The sequence below is a fragment of the Jaculus jaculus genome, chromosome 11 (genome assembly GCF_020740685.1).
Source record: "Jaculus jaculus isolate mJacJac1 chromosome 11, mJacJac1.mat.Y.cur, whole genome shotgun sequence".
Classification (NCBI taxonomy): Eukaryota; Metazoa; Chordata; class Mammalia; order Rodentia; family Dipodidae; genus Jaculus; species Jaculus jaculus.
Genome location: NC_059112.1, coordinates 93,820,813 through 93,841,282, shown reverse-complemented (window position 1 = coordinate 93,841,282; position 20,470 = coordinate 93,820,813). Strand labels below are relative to the sequence as shown.

Here is a 20,470-nt window from a genome sequence, read left to right as displayed (position 1 = left end):
CTATTAGTCTCTCTATCTCCCTCATAAATAAATGAAATATTTTTTAAAAACTTAGAGCTGGAGAGATGGATTAGCAGTTAAGGCACTTGCCTGCAAAGCCTAAGGACCCAGGTTCGATTCCCCAGGACCCATGTAAGCCAGATGCACAAGATGGTGCATGTGTCTGGAGTTTGTTTGCAGTGGCTGGAGGACCTGGTGCACCCATTCTCTCTGTCTCTCTCTCTCTCTCAAATAAGTAAAATATTTATTTAAAAAACTTACTTATAGTGAATAAACCTGACAAGGCACCATCTCAATCAAGCAGTAACATAAACATGTCAGTCATGAAACAAACTGGAAGCATGCACCTCTCCTGATAGGATGCACTGAGAAGGAGGCGGCACTTCTGCAGCAGCCCTGCCTAAATGATGTAACTTAAATCTCACCATGAGAAATAGTGTATGACCCTCTGCTTTGCTTTGTTGAGGCAGGGTCTCACTCTAGCCCAGGCTGATCCAGAACTCACTCAGTAGCCCAAGCTGACCAGGAACTCAAGGTGATCCTCTGACATCAGCCTCTCGAGTCCTGAGATTAAAGGGGTGAGCCAATGTTCCCGGCGGCGGGTGACCTTTACAACAGAAAAATTAGATACAATCATAAGCCAATTACCTATAGCCATGCAAGTAAACCATAAACCATCCCAATTCCTCTAATGATGCTAGCTCTAACCAAAAACAAACTGAATGCGGGCTGGAGAGATGGCTTAGCAGTTAAGGCACTTGTCTGAGAAGCCTAAGGACCCAGGTTAAATTCCCCAGGACCCAAACAAGCCAGGTGCTCAAGGTGGTACGTGCGCCTGGAGTTCATTTGCAGTGGCTAAAGTCCTGGTGGGCACATATTTTCTCTCTTCCTTTCAAATAAATAAATATTTTTTAAAAACTGAATGCTTTCTTCACAGGTGTGAACATTAAACCAACACAGAAAATACACAGCACATAATCTTGTGTAATGGAGGTGTTTCCTCATTTAAAGCTACACTGACATTTCCAGTTCATATATTCTTCTGTATGCACAGTAAACTTTTAAAAGTTCTGGAAATGAGGCCCTGGTGTGCCAGTTCTCTCTCTTTCTCTCTCCCTCTCACAAAAAATTTTAAAATATGTATATATTCAGCATCAGCCAATATGGTGGCACGCATTTGTAATCCCATCATACAGAGAGGTTGAGGCAGGAGGAATTTGAATTTGAAAAAAATTGAATTTGAATTAGCATATTCAAAAGTGGCATGGACAGTCATTCCAGATGAAGGGAAATCTAAGTCAATGTAATTCCTGTTTATGGATTTTCTTCTTTTGTTTTTTTCTTTTTGGCTATGAAAGACATTATGGGAACAATTGCTGAAATTTAAATCAGGTCTGTTGAACAAATGGCTGTATTTATCAATGTTAATTGTCTGAAGGTGAGTTTTAAAAAATATTTTTATTTAGTTGGAAGAGAGTGTGTGTATGTGTGAATGGGTGTGCCAGAACCTCTGTCCAGTGCAGATGAACTCCAGTGCATGGGCACAAAGCCCTCAGTGTAAATTTTCTAGTTTGTATCATTGTTGTAGGGTTAGGAAATCTCATTTTAGGGAATACTGAAGTGGGCAAAGAGAAGCACCATGTCCACATCTGCTGCAACTTGCTTCCCAGTGGTTCAGAAAAATGTTACTATGTGTGAATATAGTGTTAACCCAAACTCAAAAATGGCAAAAAGATGTTGGGTGTGTGGCGCACGCCTTTAATCCCAGCACTCAGGAGGCAGAGGTAGGAGACTCACCATGAGTTTGAGGCCTCCCTAAGACTACATAGTGAAATCCAGGTCAGCCTGGGCTAGAGTGAAACCCTGCCTCAAAAAAAAAAAAAAAAAAGAGAGAGAGAGAGAGAAAGAAAGAAAGAAGGAAAGAAAGGAAGGAAAAATAGTCATACTAGATCAGAGTATAAGTTAGCAGTTTTCATACATATTGTTGAAGCACTATGTGGACAATCATGTGATTTTTTTTTTTTTACCTGCACCAGTAAAGAATGATGATTCCATGCTTCTCACTATTTACACTGTGCCAAACATTTTGATATTTGTCAGTTTGATAGCATGTGGTTAGTATGGTATATGGCTGGACTGAACTGTAATTTTATTTGTGCTTTAAAAAAATTATTGACAACTTCCATAATTGTAGACAATAACCCATGATAATTCCCTCCTTCCTCCCACTTTCCCCTTTGAAACTCCACTCTCCATCATATCCCTTCACCCTCTCAATCAGTCTCTCTCTCTCTTTTTTTTTTCAAGATAGGGTCTCACTCTAGCCCAGGCTGACCTGGAATTCACTCTGTAGTCTCAGGGTGGCCTCAAACTCACAGCGATCCTCCTACCTCTGCCTCCTGAGTGCTGGGATTAAAGGCATGTGCCACTGTGCCCGACTTTTTTTTGGCAGTCTCTCTTTTATTTTGATGTCATGATCTTTTTATTTCATGAAAATTTTTTTCAGTTGGCATGAGGTTATCTGCTTTTTATATTTATTTACTCTTCCTATTTTGTGAATTCTTCATATGCTTTTTCTTTGGCATAAGAGATGGTTTTTTCCTTATTCCTTATTCCTTATTTTATCTGAGGTCCTTTATATATTAAAGAAAATATGTAATCTTATCACATTTGTGACAAAAGTTGCAAAATTATTTCACGTTTGCTTTTATTTGTCCGTTTTGCTGTGCAGATTTTTAAGACAGGGTTACACTATGTCTGGTGCTGAAGCTGATCTCCAACTCCTGGATCAGTTGACTGTCCCACCACAGCTGCCTGAGTAGCTTGCCCCCTAACCCAGTGTTTAACATCTTTAGACAGTTCTCTCTTTTCCTTGCCATAGTTTCTGAGTATTTTACTGCACTACAAAACTTACCTGTGTTGAATTCCAGTTGTGTCTTCCAGCACTTTTATTTCTTATTTACACATGTGTATATACATATATATTTTATCCATTTTGGAACTTACTTGGGTGTTGTGTGTGAGATCCAATTTGTTTTTCCCAGAAAGGCAATCATTGGTGTTCAGAACACCCAAGCTTACGGGGGACACCTGAATCAAACCATCACAAACTTGGGTTTCTGAATACTAGGTTCCCAACTGATGGAGATTGGGGAATTAACGCCTGCTGGAGGCAGTGTATTGTTGGGGTCGGGCTTATGTATAGCTAGTGTCCCCTTGGCCAGTGTCTGGCACACAGTTCTGTTGCTAGTGTCCACCTTATGTTGGCCAGGGGGTACTGTCCACCCTTTGCTCATACCATCATTTTCCCTGTCATCATGGAGCTTCCCCCTCGAGCCTGTAAACCAAGATAAACCTCTTTTTCCCCCACAAACTGCTCTTGGTTGGGTGGCTTCTGCCAGCAATGCCAACCTGACTGCAACACTGGTCCTAATACCATCTCTTAATTTTTTTGTCTGTTTGTTTTGGTAGGGTCTCACTCAAACCCAGGCTGACTTGGGGTTCACTCTGTAGTCTCAGGATGGCCTCTAACTCCTCTAACACCAATCCTCCTACCTCTGCCTCCTGAGTACTAAGATTAAAGGCGTGAGCCACCATGCCCAACCCTTACTAAATTCTTGAGAGGGCTGGAGAGATTGTACAGCGGTTAAGGCTTATGTTTGCAAAGCCTAAGGACCAGGTTCCATTCCCCAGTGCCACGTTAGCCAGCTGCACAAGGTGGCGCAAGCATCTGGAGCTCGTTTGCAGTGGCTGGAAGCCCTGGCGCGCCCATTCTCTCTCTAGAGGACTCTGAGAGTGCATCTTGCTGTCTGTCCCCTCCTGACTTCACAAGGCGGGCGGCCCCAGAAAGGTCGGAAGTGGAGTTCTCGAGCCTGCGCAGACCGACAGCCGGAAGATGCCACACCCCCTCGGGCACGCGGCCATGTTGGCCAATCGTCGCCCGTGACACCCACCCCTGACCTGTGATTGGCTCCCGCGGAGACGCCCACCTGTGCTTTGGCTCCGACGGAGGCCGACAGGGGACAGCAGGTTCCCCCTTCGGCGGCGGAGCCCGTGAGTGGAGACGCATCTTCCCGAGTGTCTGCGGCGGGGCTCGCGGCAGATGGCGGCGGCGGCCTCGGCAGCGTCCGTGCTGCTGGCGGCGGCGGAGAGGAGCCGGTGGCGGCGTGTCCCGACCCTGCTGCTGCCGCCGAGGTGACGGGGTCGGGGTGGGGCGGGGGTCCCGGGCTGCGCTTCAGCGTGGGCGTTTGGAAGCGCCGCGCGCACTCTCGGTCCTTCGCTCCCGCCACCCGGGTTCTGGGGCTCGGCTCTCCCCACCGCGAGTGCCGTTCATTGGAAGGCTCCATCCCGAGGACTTAGCCAAGTTCAAGATGGCAAGTTTGCCTTCAGAGAGCTGAGATCTGCCAAAAGGCTTTGTCCAGTGCTGGAGGGATGGCTCAGCTGTTAAGGCGCTTGCCGGTGAAGCCTAAGGACCCAGGTTCGATTCCCCAGTGCCCGCGGTAGCCAGATGCACAAGGGCCACATTTGTCTGGAGTTTGTTTTCAGTAGCTAGAGGCCCCGGCGCGCCCGTTCTCTCTCTCTCTTCCTCCCTCCTTCCCTCCCTCTCTCTCTCAAATAAATAAATTTAAAAAAAAAAACACCTTTGCCCATATCCATTCGAAGATGAAGCTACACGCTTCTGTGACAATGCTCGTGTCTTTGTCCCTGGCTGCTGTTTTCTTCACCATCACTTGCTATCATTCTGCGATGGGCACAGGTTGAAACCTGGGTGCCAATCTGATCTGGGCTGAGTTATCTAGCATCCCTTCACCTACTTTGAGAACGTGGTGATGGTATTCGGATGTGGGAGAGATTAATACGAGGCCCCTCAGTCGTGCAAAATAGCACACGTGGATAAAAAAAAAAAGGAGATATGGTTCATGTGAATTAATCCATGAAGACAAACTTCCATCTCAATTACTTAGATCAACTCCTTTGGTTTGTTTTGTTTTCCACAAGTGATGGTACATGCTTTGGATTTTCAGTAAATTGTAGAACTAATCCCAAGCAAAATATGAAGTTTAGTGAAAGTGATGTTAGTACTGTGTGCTTTCTCATGACTTTTCTTAGGTTTCCAGGGCGCTAGGGTGCTGCTATAGACTAGCCTCCTTCGTTCTCTTTCCAAACTGGCTTATTATAGAACCATTCTCAGGTAGCTGTCATCTTGGAGCATATTAGAGTTTTTAATAGTTTATAGACTTAAGAATCTTAACAGCATGAGGGTTCTTTCTTTCTGCCATGGTTTTCTAATAGCTCAGGGAAAAAGAAATCTCTTGTGGTGAGATTCTAGGAAGAAAATAGAAGCTAATCACAGAAGCAACTTTCCCTGTTTAAACCACTGTTTTCAGTTTGTAGCTTAGGTAGTTGTGAAAGTGGGGTTATGGACCCATCGGAACATTGTTGGGATAGAAGGTTATAGTTAAGGGGTGTGTGTGTCTGTATGTGTCTTTACTGGAAGAAACAGAAGAAAGCTTGAAGCCAATTGTGGCTTTAATCTGATACCACAGGTACTTCCTTGGTATATTTAAGTTTTCAAATTGGGAGGGACATAATGAAAAAAAATATTGAGGGACCCTGATGGACAGTGATCTGACCTTGGGCAAGCTGATGTTGGAGAGTGGCAGGTGGGAACTCAGCCCCTTGGCACCACACCCAGCATTTCTTAATTCTCCTCTCCTTGTTCAGCTTTGTTCCCTTGACTTCTCTGGCTTCATTTCAGACCTGTGTTATCAGAGGGTTAAATTCAGTTGGTATTTTTCAAATTGTAATTTGACTAGCCTAGTGTTTACTAATAACAGAAAGTGTCAAAATAGAGAGCTAGTCATCTTTTAGGACAATCCTGGTTGTGTGTGTACTGGCTAATTTTTACTGTAAGTTATAGTTGGAGGGGCTGTAGAGATGGCATACCGGTTAAGGCACTTGCCTGCAAAGCCTGAAGAACTGAGTTCGATAACTCAGTACCTACATAAAGCCAGATGCACAAAGTTGCACCACAAAGTTGCATCTGGAGCTTGTTGGCAGCAGCTGGAGGCCCTGGCATTTCCCTCTGTTTCTCTTCTCTATATTTTTCTCTGCTCACAAATAAATATACACATTTTTTTTAAAGTTGCACTCAGGAAAGCTTGGGAGGGGGCACTGAAGTGGGGGATCTTAAAGTGCCTTACCTTTTGAATTGCTGTTACTCAGCAGCCAGTGGCCTGGCGAGGTGTTAAACTGGTTGGGTGACTTATTCATGATTGTATGGAGCTGGAGGGAACCGGCCAGAACTTTAACTCCTGATTTCTAGATTAGTTTTTTTTTTTCCACACAGAAAGTCTTACTAAGTCACTTCGTCACTGGTCTTAAGGTTGAACTTAGGTCATATCTGGCCTTGATTTCTAATTTAAAATTTTTGAGACCCTTTTGAAAGAGGAATAATTGATCTTGTCAATTCTGATTAACTATAATTCTGTTTGGGTTTGTCTTATAGAAAATGGGCTTGGAGGCAGAGAAGCATGAAGCACGCAGCAACCCCAGGTACTGACAGACATTTTTATACTCTGGCTTTGCTTCATCATGGAGAACTAAGACAGAGGATTGCTCAAATTCCGCACAGTAGAATTAGTTCTCATAAACCTTTGAATTCTTAGGTTTTCATAACCTTTCTTATTTGTTAGCCACTAATTTTACTTCTTTTATGTTAAATTCTTGTTGCTATTGACTACAAATTTAACGTGTCACAGTGGAGAACATTTCATATCTATATTGTTTAGCCCTTGTAGCAGTATATTGCATTGGCAGAACATTACTATGATGTCCTAAATCAGTACTTTATTTTATTTATTTATTCTTGAGAGAAAGGTAAAGCAAGAGAAAGGGCATGTTAGGACCTTCAGCCACTGCAAATAAACTCCAGATGCATGCACCACCTTGTGCATCTGGCTTATAAGGGTCCTGGGCAATAGAACCTGGGTCCTTTGGCTTTGTAAGCAGGTGCCTTAACTGCTAAGCCATCTCTCCAGCCCTAAATTAGTACTTTAAAAACAGTCTTTTTGGCCTGGCATGGTAGCCTATGCCTTTAATCCCAGCACTTGGGAGGCAGAGGTAGGTAGACGTCATTAGTTCAAGGTCTGTACTAGAGAGACCCTACCTGGAAAAACCAAAGGAAAGGGGAAAAAAAGTTATTTTAAGTAGTGGATTTTCTTTTTCAAATTTTTACATAGAATTCCCAAATGTAACACTGAGTAAAATGTAACTCCAGTTGATTGGTATGACTCCCTACCTATCACTCTGCAGACATACACATTGATCTATATCCCAACAGCCCCTGTGACTGTGGTGACTCTTGGCTCTTTAGATCCCAGTGGGATTAAAGAAAAAAAAAAAGTTTAAATTATAGGAAACCTTATTTTTTTTTTAATTTTTTTTAGTTTTTTTTGGCTTTCTTAAAGGTTGGGTTTCAATCTAGCCTAGAATGACCTGGAACTCACTCTCTAGTCCCAGACTGACCTTGAACTCACAACAATCCTCCTACCTCTGCCTCCTGAGTACTGGGATTAAAGGTGTGCACTACCATGCCCAACAGAAAACCTTATTTTCTTAAAAATTACTTTTTGGGAGGCTGGAGAGATAGCTTAGCAGTTAAGCACTTGCCTGTGAAGACTAAGGACCCTGGTTCGAGGCTCGATTTCCCAGGACCCATGTTAGCCAGATGCACAAGGGGGCGCACGCGTCTGGAGTTCGTTTACAGTGGCTGGATGCCCTGGCATGCCCATTCTCTCTCTCTCCCTCTCTCCCCCTCTTTCTCCCTCTGTCGCTCTCAAATAAATAAATTAAAATAAACAAAAAAAGGATTACTTTTTTGGGGGTAGGGAGTGTAAAGATGTGTGTGTCCTGTGCACACTTATGCAGAGGCCAGAAGAGGGGGTAAGGTGCCCTCTTTTATCACTCCCCCATGGTATTTCTTTGAGACAAGTTCTCTCCCTGAGCCTGGAGCTCACACCTTTTTTTTTCTCTCAGTTAGATTGGTTGACCAGCAAGCCCCAGAGATCCTCCTGTCTCCACTTCTCTCAGCACTGGGTTACAGGCATGTGTGGCCATGCCCAACTTTTTACATGGGTCCTCCAGAGCACTCCTACCTACTGAGTTATCTCTCTAGCCCCCAAATCACCTTATTTTTATTTTTTAAAATATTTATTTGCAAGCAGAGAGAGAGAGAGTGAAGCGAGACAGAGAATGGACACACTAAGGCCTCCCAGCCACTGCAAACAAACTCCAGACGCATGCACCACTTCAAACGAACTCCAGACGCATGCGCCCCCTTGTGCACATGTGTGACATTGTGCACTTGCATCACTGTGCATCCGGCTTAAATGGGACCTGAAGATTTGAACATGAGTTCTGAGGCTTTGCAGGCAAGCACCTTAATTGCTAAGCCATCTCTCCATCCCCAGGAGTGATTTTTATATCCACAGATTGTCCTGGAATCAGTCCCCCGAGGACACCCAGAAATTAATTACTTCATTAAGATTAATGTGAGAATTGACATAAAGATGGAGTGAGTCTATCTTTGGCACAGTGAAGCACCTTTTAATTTCATGTTGAAACAGCTGAGCAGTTTAAGTGATTATATTAGTAGTTGTATCTTGAACTTGAGTGAATAAAAAAATGTACTATCTCATATTAAAATAGTAATTTTAGGCTTATTTATTTATTTATGAGAAAGAGAGAATGGGCACACCAGGGCCTCTGGCCACCGCAAACGAACTCCAGATGCGTGCGCCCCCTTGTGCATCTGGCTTACGTGGTCATAGGGAATTGAACCAGGATCCTTAGGCTTCACAGGAAAACACCTTAACTGCTAAGCCATTTCACCAGCCCAATTTTAGTCTTCTTTATACTGATTTCACTAAAGCAAAACCGGTACCATTTCTATTGATATGCATTGTGTTTTAAACAGGAAGAAACATCACCAGGGTCCTCATTGCAAACAGAGGAGAAATTGCCTGCCGGGTGATACGAACAGCCAGAAAAATGGGTATCCAGTCGGTGGCTGTTTTCAGTGAGGCTGACAGGAACTCCATGCATGTTGAGATGGTATGTTGTGGAAGCTGAAATCCAAGACTTGTAAGTGATGACACGTGCTTGCTTACTGTGTCAGTTTTATGCCTGCAGGTGTTAAGGGATATGTAGGTAAACTCAGAATGCTCACTTACACCTTCTCTTGGGAACATTTTTAAGACATAATACCTAGCCGAGCATGGTGGCACATGCCTTTAATCCCAGCACTCAGGAGGCAGAGGTAGGAGGATTGCCATGAGGTTGAGGCCATCCTGAGACTACATAGTGAATTCCAGGTGAGCCTGGGCTAGACTGAGTCCCTACCTCAAAAGAACAACAACAACAAAAAAAAGACATAATACCTTTTGAACTCAGCGGTGTGGTCTAGATTTACAGGGAAGGGCCTTATCAAAGATGGCATAGTATGATTCACAGAAAAATGTGACCGACCACAGACGAGTTAGAGCAGCACGTGTTCAGATCCCAGTGTTAAAGGGACGAGGTGAAGCACTTACTAGCAGTTGTCACTGACAGACTGAGTTACCTCAGACAAGTCACTTCATGTTTCTGAGCCTGGCTTATCAGTCAAATTCTAACTAAAAAGACCATCCCCCTTGAAGGTTGTACTTTCAGCTATCACTAGCTCTTATCCACTAGATGGAACTCCATCTATGAGTAAATTCAACCTGTCCATAGCAAGACACAGGCACCAGCATAAATTTGTGGGGACCAGCTTTGCCTGGGCTTTTCCCACCATAGTATATTGCTCCCTCCTTTAAAAATTTTTTTTTATTGACAACTTCCATAATTATAGACAATCAACCATGATAATTCAGTCTCCCCCTCACTTTCCCCATCGCAAGTCCACTCTCCATCATTTCCCCACCCCCTTAATCACTCTTACTTTGACGTTATCATCTTTTCCTCCTGTTATGAGGAACTTGTGCCAGGCACTGTGAGGTCATGGATATCCAGGCCATTTTGTGTTTGGAAGAATGTAGCGCAAGGAGTCTTGCCCTTTCTTTAGCTCTTGCATCTTTTCCTCCACCTCTTCTGCAATGGACGCTGAACCTTGTAAGGTGTGATAGGGATGTTTCAGTGCAGAGCACTCCTCTGTCCCTTCTTCTTAGCACTGTGATGCCTTTTGAGTCATCCCAGAGGTTACCACCACCTGAAAAGAGCTTCTGTAACCAAAGTGAGTAGTATAGCATTAATACATTGAGAGAAGTGCTCGCCAGGTAGTTTAGTGAGCATAGTATATACATTTAGCCAGACACCTGCAGGCATTACACCCCTAGGGCTCATGACCTCCCCCATCATAGGTTTTCAGTACCAGGCATGTATTCCTTCATGTGGCGTGGGCCTCCAGTCCAATTAAGAGTGCGGTTAGTTCGCCCCATAGCAGACATGCCACTATTGCACCTGTTGGCTCATTTGGCCTAGCTGGCCAATCTTAAGTCTTGTAGTGTCCACTCTTGTTTATCTCCACTAATGACTTCTCTCTTTCCCATAGGGCTGTGTGCAATATAGCTTTTTCCAGCTTTCTGTCAGCTATTCTACAGGGAGGAGGTTTTCAGCTCAGCTCCAACAAGATTTCTCGGTGACACCTGCTCCCTCCTTTTAAAAATAAATTCTCAGCCGGGCGTGGTGGCGCACGCCTTTAATCCCAGCACTCGGGAGGCAGAGGTAGGAGGATCACCATGAGTTCAAGGCCACCCTGAGTGAATTCCAGGTCAGCCTGAGCCAGAGTGAGACCCTACCCCGAAAAACCAAAAAAAAATTAAAAAAAATAAATTCTCCATGCTGTAGAAATGGCTTAGCAGTTAAGGTGCTTGCCAGCAAAACCTAAGGACCTGGGTTCAAGCCAGATGCACACACAGGTGGTTCATGCATCTGTAGTTTGTTTGAAGTGTCTAGAGGCCCTAGCATGCACATTCTTTCTCTATCTTTCTCTCTCTCTCTCACACACACATACTTTCTCATAAATAAATGAACAAATAAGTAAATAAAATATTTAAAAGTAACAATAAATTCCCCTAGGAGCTAGGGAGATTGCTTAGTGGTTAAGGTGCTTGCTTGTAAAGCATGATGGCCCACGTTCTATTCCCTAGTATCAACATAAATTCACATGCACAAGGTGGTGCATCTATCTAGAGTTTGTTTGCAGTGGCTGGAGGCCCTGGTTTGGCTATTTTCTCTCCCACCTGCTTCAAAGATATAAATAAGGTTCTAGGAGCTGGGTGTGGTGGCACATGCCTTTAATCCCAGTACTCAGGAAGCAGAGGTAGGAGGATCACTGAAAGTTTGAGGCCACCTTGCAACTACATAGTGAATTCCAGGCCAGCCTGAGCTAGAGTGAGACCCTACCTTGAAAAACCATAAATAAATAAATAAAATAAATTCTGGGGCTGAAGAGATGGCTTTGAGGTTAAGGTGCTTACCTGCATAGCCGTAGGACCCAGGTTCAGTTCCTCAGTATTCCTTATAAGCCAGATGTGTAAGGTGGCACATGTGTCTAGAGTTCATTTGCAGTGGCCAGAGGTCCTGGTGCACCCATTCTTTCTTTCCTCTCTCTGAACTAAATAAATCAAATATTTTTTAAATAATTAATTAATTAATTCTCCTCATAGCTTTCAGACCTCTGATGCTTCTATTCTCTCTCCATGTCCTTTCTCTGGATCCCATGCATCTTAATGAATGTTACATGCTAATGTTCTGACATCAGGACTTGGGTCTTGACCCTCTTTTTGTGCTGTTTTTTCTCATTCTAGATCATTTTACCTATTCCCATAATCTTGTGGGAAACCCCCAACTATCTGTAGCCCAGATTTTGTTTTGAACCTATTGTATCTGCTCCTCACCCCATTTAAATGCTTCCAATACCAAAATACTGTCTTCACGTTGAACTCCTGGTTGTTCATCTACAGTGAACTTGCTCTTCTTGTAGACTTCCCTCCCTGGCAGATGACCTTTGCTGATGGAAAGAGTGAATGATGCCAAGATCTGGACATCTTTGAACCTCTGTCCCTCTCTCTCCACTTTATGTCCTCCCCCCCCATCTAGAAATTACCAAGGGCTGTTGCTTACAGTTGTCATGCCCTTATGCCTTTTTCCTCTCAGCCACTATCCTCTCTTGACCCGTAAACGCACCGGCCCCCTAAGTCTTCTCCCTTCTACATCTGGACCCTCTTCTGTGACCTGTTTCCTTCATTTCACCCAGACGAGTTCAGAATAAAGATTTGTTCATGTTTCTCCTCTACTTTAAATGTTTTAAACTTTTATGTGGGTTGGAGAGATGGCTTAACAGTTAAGGTATTGCCTGAGAAGCCTAAGGACTCATGTTTGACTCTCCAGGTGCCACATAAGCCAGACACACAAAATGATGCAAGCACACAAGAGGCACATGCATCTGGAGCTCAATTATAGTGGCTGGGAGCTCTGACAGGCCAGTTCTTTTGCTTATTCTCTCTCACTCTTGCTCTCTCACATTTAAAAAAAAAAAAAAAAAAGCCAGTCTGTTCGGCTTCCCTCAAAAAAGAAAGAAGCCAGGCATGGTGGCACACACCTTTAATCCCAGTACTCAGGAGGCAGAAGTAGGAGGCCTGAGTTCGAGGCCACCCTGAGAATACATAGTGAATTCTAGGTCAGCCTGAGCTAGAGTGAGACCCTACCTCAAAAACCAAAAAAAAAAAAAAAAAAAAAAAAAAAACCAAAGAAAAGACTTTTATGTGACCTGTCAGGTCAGGGATAATTTAAAAGATGGGGCTGGAGAGATGGCTTAGCGGTTAAGCACTTGCCTGTGAAGCCTAAGAACCCCGGTTCGAGGCTCGGTTCCCCAGGTCCCACGTTAGCCAGATGCACAAGGGGGCGCACGCGTCTGGAGTTCGTTTGCAGAGGCTGGAAGCCCTGGCGCACCCATTCTCTCTCTCTCCCTCTATCTGTCTTTCTCTCTGTGTCTGTCACTCTCAAATAAATTAATTAATTAAAAGATGAACAATACTTGGTATTCATAAGGATGGATAGAAGTTTGTATGCTGATAGTGACTTGTAAGTCAAATTTTTAAGGACTGATGAACCAGGAGCTATTAAAATTTGCAAACAACTTCAGCCCAGCCCTGAAGCATTTCTCGAGGTCTTTGTCCTCAAGACAAGCTATACAGTCAGCTTCCAACTTTCGCATGCCATGCAGTTGGCATTCATCAAGTTTGAATGAATGGATGATAGTTGTCTATTTGGTCCACTTCATGTAATCCTACAACTATGTGAAAGTTTTAAGGGATGGCATAAAATAATTTGCAAATGTATGAACGAAATATTATCATCATACTTTAGAATTATATAAACTTTGTAACATTTTTCTTGCCCCCTTTTCAGTTATACATTTTGCATCTTTTCAAATTATAACTTTTGACATTGAAAACATTTAAGATCATTACCGTCATTACTGATGTGATGAATATGTTGCTTTCTGTCCTAAGACATTTTAATTTCAATCTAGGATATGGCTTATGTGGGAAAATCAAGTTTTCCTTACCCCTCACCCTTTCATAACAATTCCAAGATGGCCATGGGCTGCTTGCTGCCTCTGCCTCTGCCTCTTAATTCTTGTGTCATTCTCATTCATTGTCATTGTTCTTGTGTCCAGGATATTTTAGTTTTAGTAACAAATGACCCAAAAGTAGCTGTATGTACTCTGCAAGTGTGTCCTGGCCCTGCTGTCTTTTTTTTTTTTTTGGTTTTTCGAGGTAGGGTCTCACTAGTCCAGGCTGACCTGGAATTCACTGTGGAGTCTCAGGGTGGCTTCGAACTCACAGCGATCCTCCTACCTCTGCCTCCCGAGGGCTGGGATTAAAGGCATGCGCCACCACGCCCGGCTCTGCTGTCTTTTTCACACATGGAATATTTCTTATCCAGGCCGACAAAGCGTACTGCATCGGCCCCGCTCCGTCCCAGCAGAGCTACCTCTGTATGGAGAAAATCATCGAAGTGGCCAAGATCTCTGCTGCCCAGGTGAGAACTATAAAACCATACCCAATGCAAAAAGGAGTTTTGTGTAACTTATGTAAAATACTTATTTGTGGAAAATATTTTGGTTTTAGCCATAATTTTCACATATCATGTTGTCCTTAAGCTAGACACATGCCTTCTTCCTAGCCTTCTTTCTGGTCCTCCCTCTAACATCTTCTGAGAGTAGATGGAGGGAGACACTCAACTACAAATTAGAATTCGGAGTCAAGTCAGCTTTGCTACCTTGAAAGTCAAGTGTTAGGAGCGTCAGGTGCTCTGGGAGGAAATTACAAAGTAAAATATAATCAAGAGAGAAATCTTGGGGGAAAGAGAGATGGCTCCGTGGCTAAAGTGCTAACTTACAGAAGACTGCCAGCCCAGGTTCAAAGCCAGACAGGCAGGAATTCATTTGCAGTGGCAAGAGATCCTGACATGCCTACACATGCTCACATGTGTATGAAAATAATATTTTAAAAAGAGAAAGAGAAGTCTTTTCTGTTTGTTCCCATCTCATAGCAAGACCCCTTTGTTTTTCCAATCTGCCAGTCTATTACCTCTGTCATCCTTCAAAGTCAAATAGAAACTGGCTAGTGTTGAATCTTCCTTTGAAATGTTTCCGGAATTAGTTCTTTTTGTTCACACAGATCGTATGATTTTCCTACTGCTAACTCTCTTACCAATCCAGTCCATCCTCTGTACCAGGGAATGGACATTTTTAAAACTTGCTTCATTATCTCTAGCGCCAGCCTTTTGTTTGTATGAACTCTCCTCCTCCCTACCCCATCCTTCAGTTAGTAGTTCTTCAGTGATTATGATACACTTCAGACTCCTCAGCCTAGCATTTAGAAGAGTTTCAGGTATAGTTGGAAATCCTTAAGGGATGTAGCTCAGTGGGCAAACTCTTGCCTGGTATGTACCAGGCCCTAAATTCAGTTCCCAGTACTGGTGGGAAAGACATCAGATATGGTCCCATTGTGATTATCAAAACGAGTTTCACGAGGCCACCCTGAAACTATATAGTCAATTCCAGGTCAGCCTGGACCACAGAGAGACCCGACCTTGAACACCACCCCCCCCCCAAAAAAAGTTTCATATCTGGCTCCTTATTGTGGCTGAAATGAACTTTCCCACCTCTCCTTCTGAGTATTTGTTGATGTGGGTCAGCCTCTTGACGCTCGGGCTGCTCTCCTGCTTCATGCAACTTCTCGGCATTGAATACAGCAGTGCACAGGACAGACAGTTCCTCCTGCGTGAAACCACACTCGTGGGTGTGATGGTCAGTAAACAAATGCTGGACTAACACAGCAGCAGAGTGATACATGGTAGGAACAAGGTAAAGCAGGATAAGGAGATAAAGACGAGGTTGGAGGTCCTTTTGAAGTTAGCTAAGACCTGAGTATTGAGGAGGAGCCACATAAGGAGCTCAGGGGAGAAAGAAGGCTCAGATAAAATTGCCAAGACAGATGGAAATGGGTCTGTTGGAGCAGCAAGAATGTGCCGTGTAGTTTGAGTGAAGGCTGTGAGGGACTGTTGGATCAGAGTACCGTCAGGAAAACTAAGTCCATGCAGCAGAGAAAACTGAGTTCAGGAGTTGGTTCCAGCAGTGATGGGTAACTGAACAAAGCAGAGAAGGTATGTTGTCATTACCTGCAGTGGTAACCAGGGAGACTGACAGCCACTTCTTGGCCTGGAGAAGAGGCTGGAGGAAGGGTCTTCTGCAGCTGCCAGTCAGGTCTTTGGAGGAGCATCTGACTACCCTGGGCTTAGTGAGATTGCTTGTGGGAGTTCCGGGGAAGCAGAAGACTGGAGGAATGGGAAAGCTGTCCCTGTTGCCAGTTTCCACCCCCTGCTGACAGAACCTTATCGGAAATCCTGGTCAGAGCTTCTCCCCTAACCTCAACACTCAGCTTGGAGAGTTGGCTTTAGAGCTGAGTGCATCAGCTAACTCAGGAGGAAAGTGATGGGGAAGATGAGGAGACCGAGAGGCAGGGTTGCATCGATTAGGACATAACAAGCCTTGACAAGAAGTTCGCATTGCATTCTCCTTAGTCTTTGGAAGTTCTCAAGTGGGGAGTGCATGATTTATATATTCTAATAAGATCACTGTGGCTGCTGGGTGGGGAGCAGACAAGTAGGAGCAAAAGGGAAGCTGGAGGGCTGGAGAGATGGCTTAGCAGTTAAGTGCTTGCCTGTGAAGCCTAAGGACCCTGGTTCGAGGCTCAATTCCCCAGGACCCACGTTAGCCAGATGCACAAGGGGGCACACGCATCTGGAGTTCATTTGCAGTGGCTGGAGGCCCCGGTGCGCCCATTCTCTCTCTATATATATCTATCTGCCTCTTTCTCTCTCTGTCTGTTGCTCTCAAATAAATAAATAAAATAAACAAAAAAAGAGAAGCTGGAGTGAACACAGGCAGTGCTGCAAGGGGCCAGCCGTGATAGTGTGCCCTTTATCTCGACCTGAGTTCCTCCTCTTATAGTCTTCTCTGCACCTTGATCCTCTCCCTCTCCCTTTAGCATTTGATTTCTTGTTCTAATCATGCTTGTACTCAGCATCTCCTAGCAGTGCAGAGAGCTACTACATAGAGGGCTCTTTATTTGAATTAATGAATAAAGGCTTGTGAATTCGTATGTATAGTAGTTTTAATGTCATGTGTTCTGACATTACTGTTCCCATTTTTTAGGGTTGGATGTTCTAAGCTGATGAATTTGGGCATTAATTATATACATAGGTATCTGCTTGTTCCAAAAGGTTTCTTAATGCTTGGAATGAAAGGCCCTTCAGGAGGGTAAGGAGGTGGTAATACTGCACGGAGTTTAAATAATGTCTCCTAGCAGGAATCCAGCTACGTGAACTGAAATGTCACTGTGTACTTACCATGTGTTTGAACATACATGACATGACATTCTGTCTATTTCACAGGTGCGAAACCAAGTGTACAGAAAGCTGCAGCCAGTTATTCAAAAATCACCTAGCTTCCTTTGCCTCAGTGTCTTTTGTAGACCACGTGTGGAATAGAGACTTTGAAGTCAGAGCTCACACCCATTGTAATTTAAATTTGTACATAAAGTTTCCATTTTCATCACGGTCCCTGGAGATTTGAAAGTAAAAATCAGTGGAATGAGTGGCCTTAAAGAAAAATATTTTTTCTTTTCTGTAATCATTGAAAGAGAAAAGATTAAACAAGAGTCTCTTCACTCATGACCCCATTTCTCTGTTCATTAGACCAGACTGAGCAGTAGAATTTTTTTGCCCTATATTTTGGGAAAAGAGAATGCTGTGTAATCAGAAATGTCAATAAATTAAGATCACCTCTTTCTTTTCTTATTACTGTTCCCTGTCTAAGCAACCTCCTTCCTAGAGTTGAAAATGCACTCCCTTTGTAGTGATTGTAACAGACAGCTTCAGGTTCGCTGAGATGAACTTCCAGACCAGACACAGTCAGGGAGGAAGGGGTTTATTGAAGCTTACAGATCCAGCGGAAGTTCCATAATGGCAGAGGAAGCTGGCCTGCCTTCACAGGCCCAAGCAGACAGAGAGAGAGAAACACAAGCCAAAAGCCACACAGCACAGCACTCTTCAGGAACTCCAGCTGGGCACAGTTTGCATATCTTTAGTGAAATCTCAAACCCACCATCACATCTTAAGATCCCTCTAGTGACACCACCTCCAGCCAGGTGGCTGCAGAGGCAAATTACAAAGTGATAAAACACCGAATATATTGGGGGCCATCTATTTAAACTGCCATAGTGACCATTCTTTGCCTCTGTGTTTCAATTTAAGTAACAACCCTCTGGACATGCTAATTCTAAATACATTATCAACTCTGCATCTATAAATATTTTTTACATTATATAATGATACAGGTAGTATGAAAATGATGGATATTTTCTGAAATATTGCTTAGAGGGCTGGAGAGATGGCTTAGTGGTTAAGGTACTTGCCTGTAAAACTTAAGAACCCATCTTTGACTCTCCCGATCCCATATAAGCCAAACACACAAGATGGTTTTATATTAATACTGGGGCATTGAATCTGAGGCTGGCAAACTTTGCAAGTAAATGCCATTAACTGCCATTTCCCAGCCCATCAAGAATTATTTTATTTTATTTTGGCTTTTTTGAGATAAGGTCATGCTCTAGCTCAGGCTTACCTGGAATTCACTGTGTAGTTTCAGACTGGCCTTGAACTCACAACCATCCTCCTGCCTCAGCCTCCCGATTGCTGGGATTAAAGGTGTGTGTCACCACGTCCAGCAAGCATTTGTTTTTATTAGTGTATATTAGTTATACAAAGCAATGAGTTTCATTGTGCCATTTTTCTTCATGTGTATAATGTACTTTGATCATATTCACCCCTCATTCCCTGTCTTGTCCCCCTCACCCTTCTACCTTAAACCTTTCTTCCTAAGTGGGCCCCCTTCTCGTCTTGTCTCTTTAAAAAATCTAAAAGGAGACCACGCTGTACCAGTCAGCAGTGTCAGAAGAGACATCTGCAGGGTCACAGTATCAAAGCTTTGCCAGTCAAGAGCTAAGTAGTGAGTTTGTCATTTATTTCTCCCTTACAGGCCATCCATCCAGGATACGGTTTTCTTTCAGAAAACATGGAATTTGCTGAACTTTGTAAGCAAGAAGGAATTATTTTCATAGGTCCTCCTTCATCTGCAATTAGAGACATGGGTATAAAGAGGTAGGGATGATGTCTTTTTAAATAGAGCTACCTGAAGGCCAGTTGAAATCATGTCTTTTACCATGATAGGCACTTTTAGTTATAGTAGTGTTAAATGTGTGTTACTCATCTGCCCTGTAGGAAAATTCCATTGAGTTACAGAAACTACCATTAATTATTGTTTCTAATCCATATGTGAATTTGTTTTAAGATTAAAATAAGGTGGAATGAGGAATGAGCTACCGCAGCAAATGAGGGACTGAGATAGGCACTCTGGTGTGTATATTAATCCTGATTCAGACGGAAGTCCTTTCTTTATCTGCGGGATGCTCTCTTGAAGGTGTTCCGTTGTCATTTATGTATTAATTCACAGAGTTAGGGCATCTTTGTTTTTAACTTCAAAGCACCTCCAAGTCCATCATGGCTGCGGCTGGGGTGCCTGTTGTGGAAGGTTACCATGGTGAGGACCAATCCGACCAGTGCCTAAAAGAGCATGCCGGCAGAATCGGTTATCCTGTTATGATCAAAGCTGTCCGCGGCGGAGGAGGAAAAGTAAGGTTGTAGGCACCTGCCTTTGCCATTGCAGTCTGGTCATCTGTGCTTATGTTGTGGACACACCATCCCTTCTTTCTTAGGGTATGAGGATCATTCGATCAGAAGAAGAATTTCAAGAGCAGTTAGAATCAGCGCGAAGAGAAGCTAAGAAGTCTTTCAATGATGACGCTATGCTGATTGAGAAGTTTGTGGACACACCAAGGTGACATGAGTTTTTGCTGACCCAGACATTTTTTACATTAAATTATAAAAATAATGTGTACACATTCTGTAAGATAGAAAATTTTTTATAATGCTGCATAAGTCCATTAAGTTGCCTAACTCCACACCCTATTGTAGCCATGATATTGGTAACTAACACAGTGATGTTGGTTACTTTTCTTGTTATTGTGACAGATACTGACCAAAGCAATTTAAGAGAGGAAGGATTTGTCTTGGCTCACTATTCTGGGATCCAGTCCATCATGGTGGAGAAGGCATGGTAGCAAGAGCATGACGCAGCTGCTCACATCGCATCTAGAGTCAGGAACAGAAATCTTCAAATCCTGATGCTTAGCTCGCTTTCTCTTTTTGGTACAGTCCTAGACACCCCCCCCCCCCCAGCCCACGGAATGGCTCTGCCCACAGTTAGGGTGTATCTTCCCACCTCAGTTAATCTACTCTAGAAAATCCTCATAGGCACGCATGAAGATTTGTTTCCATAGTGAGTCTGTTACCAGTTTGTACAGTAGAGACAGATGTCATTGAGCTTTTCTCAAATATTAAGTAGCCAAAGGAAAGATATTTCCAACTTCTGAGGACTAAGAGAAGAGCCAGTAGGTGTCCTTGGTATGGTCCCCACATGTCCCCTTGATGACCTGAACTCTAGGCTGGAGTGTTTTCTTTCCCTGGAATGATGAAAATATGAGGAAGGGTCACTGGAGAAAGAACAGTTCTGCTTTGATTTCCAAAGAGATTGGAAGCCATCCCTTATATCCAAAAAGCTTAAAAAAAAAAAAAAAAAGGCAAGCTAATTCCAAACAACATGAAAGACTGACATTTTCATAGGTGGCATGTATGTTCACCTTTAATGAAATTGGTCAGTTTTGCTGTTTTGCTCAACTATTAAAGTGCCCATTGGGTTTTCTTATGATTTAATGTTAGTGTATTTTTAAAAATGCTA

The 20,470-nt window shown here is 43.4% G+C and overlaps 1 protein-coding gene across 2 annotated transcripts in view; it reads left to right on the top strand.

The window, feature by feature from the left end:
* Positions 1 to 4,082: 4,082 nt before the first annotated feature.
* Positions 4,083 to 20,470, top strand: part of Mccc1 (methylcrotonyl-CoA carboxylase subunit 1) — a 61,500-nt gene continuing 45,112 nt past the window's right edge. Inside the window, exons 1-7 of one of the 2 annotated variants that reach the window (XM_045130236.1) lie at positions 4,083 to 4,194; positions 6,509 to 6,555; positions 8,978 to 9,114; positions 13,993 to 14,088; positions 18,653 to 18,774; positions 19,158 to 19,305; positions 19,389 to 19,510. In XM_045130236.1, coding sequence (XP_044986171.1) covers positions 4,103 to 4,194; positions 6,509 to 6,555; positions 8,978 to 9,114; positions 13,993 to 14,088; positions 18,653 to 18,774; positions 19,158 to 19,305; positions 19,389 to 19,510 — 764 coding nt within the window. In that variant the 5' untranslated portion in view covers positions 4,083 to 4,102. Of the gene's footprint in view, positions 4,195 to 4,351; positions 4,478 to 6,508; positions 6,556 to 8,977; positions 9,115 to 13,992; positions 14,089 to 18,652; positions 18,775 to 19,157; positions 19,306 to 19,388; positions 19,511 to 20,470 lie in introns of those variants that run through there. The other variant, XM_045130237.1, reaches the window with a different exon arrangement.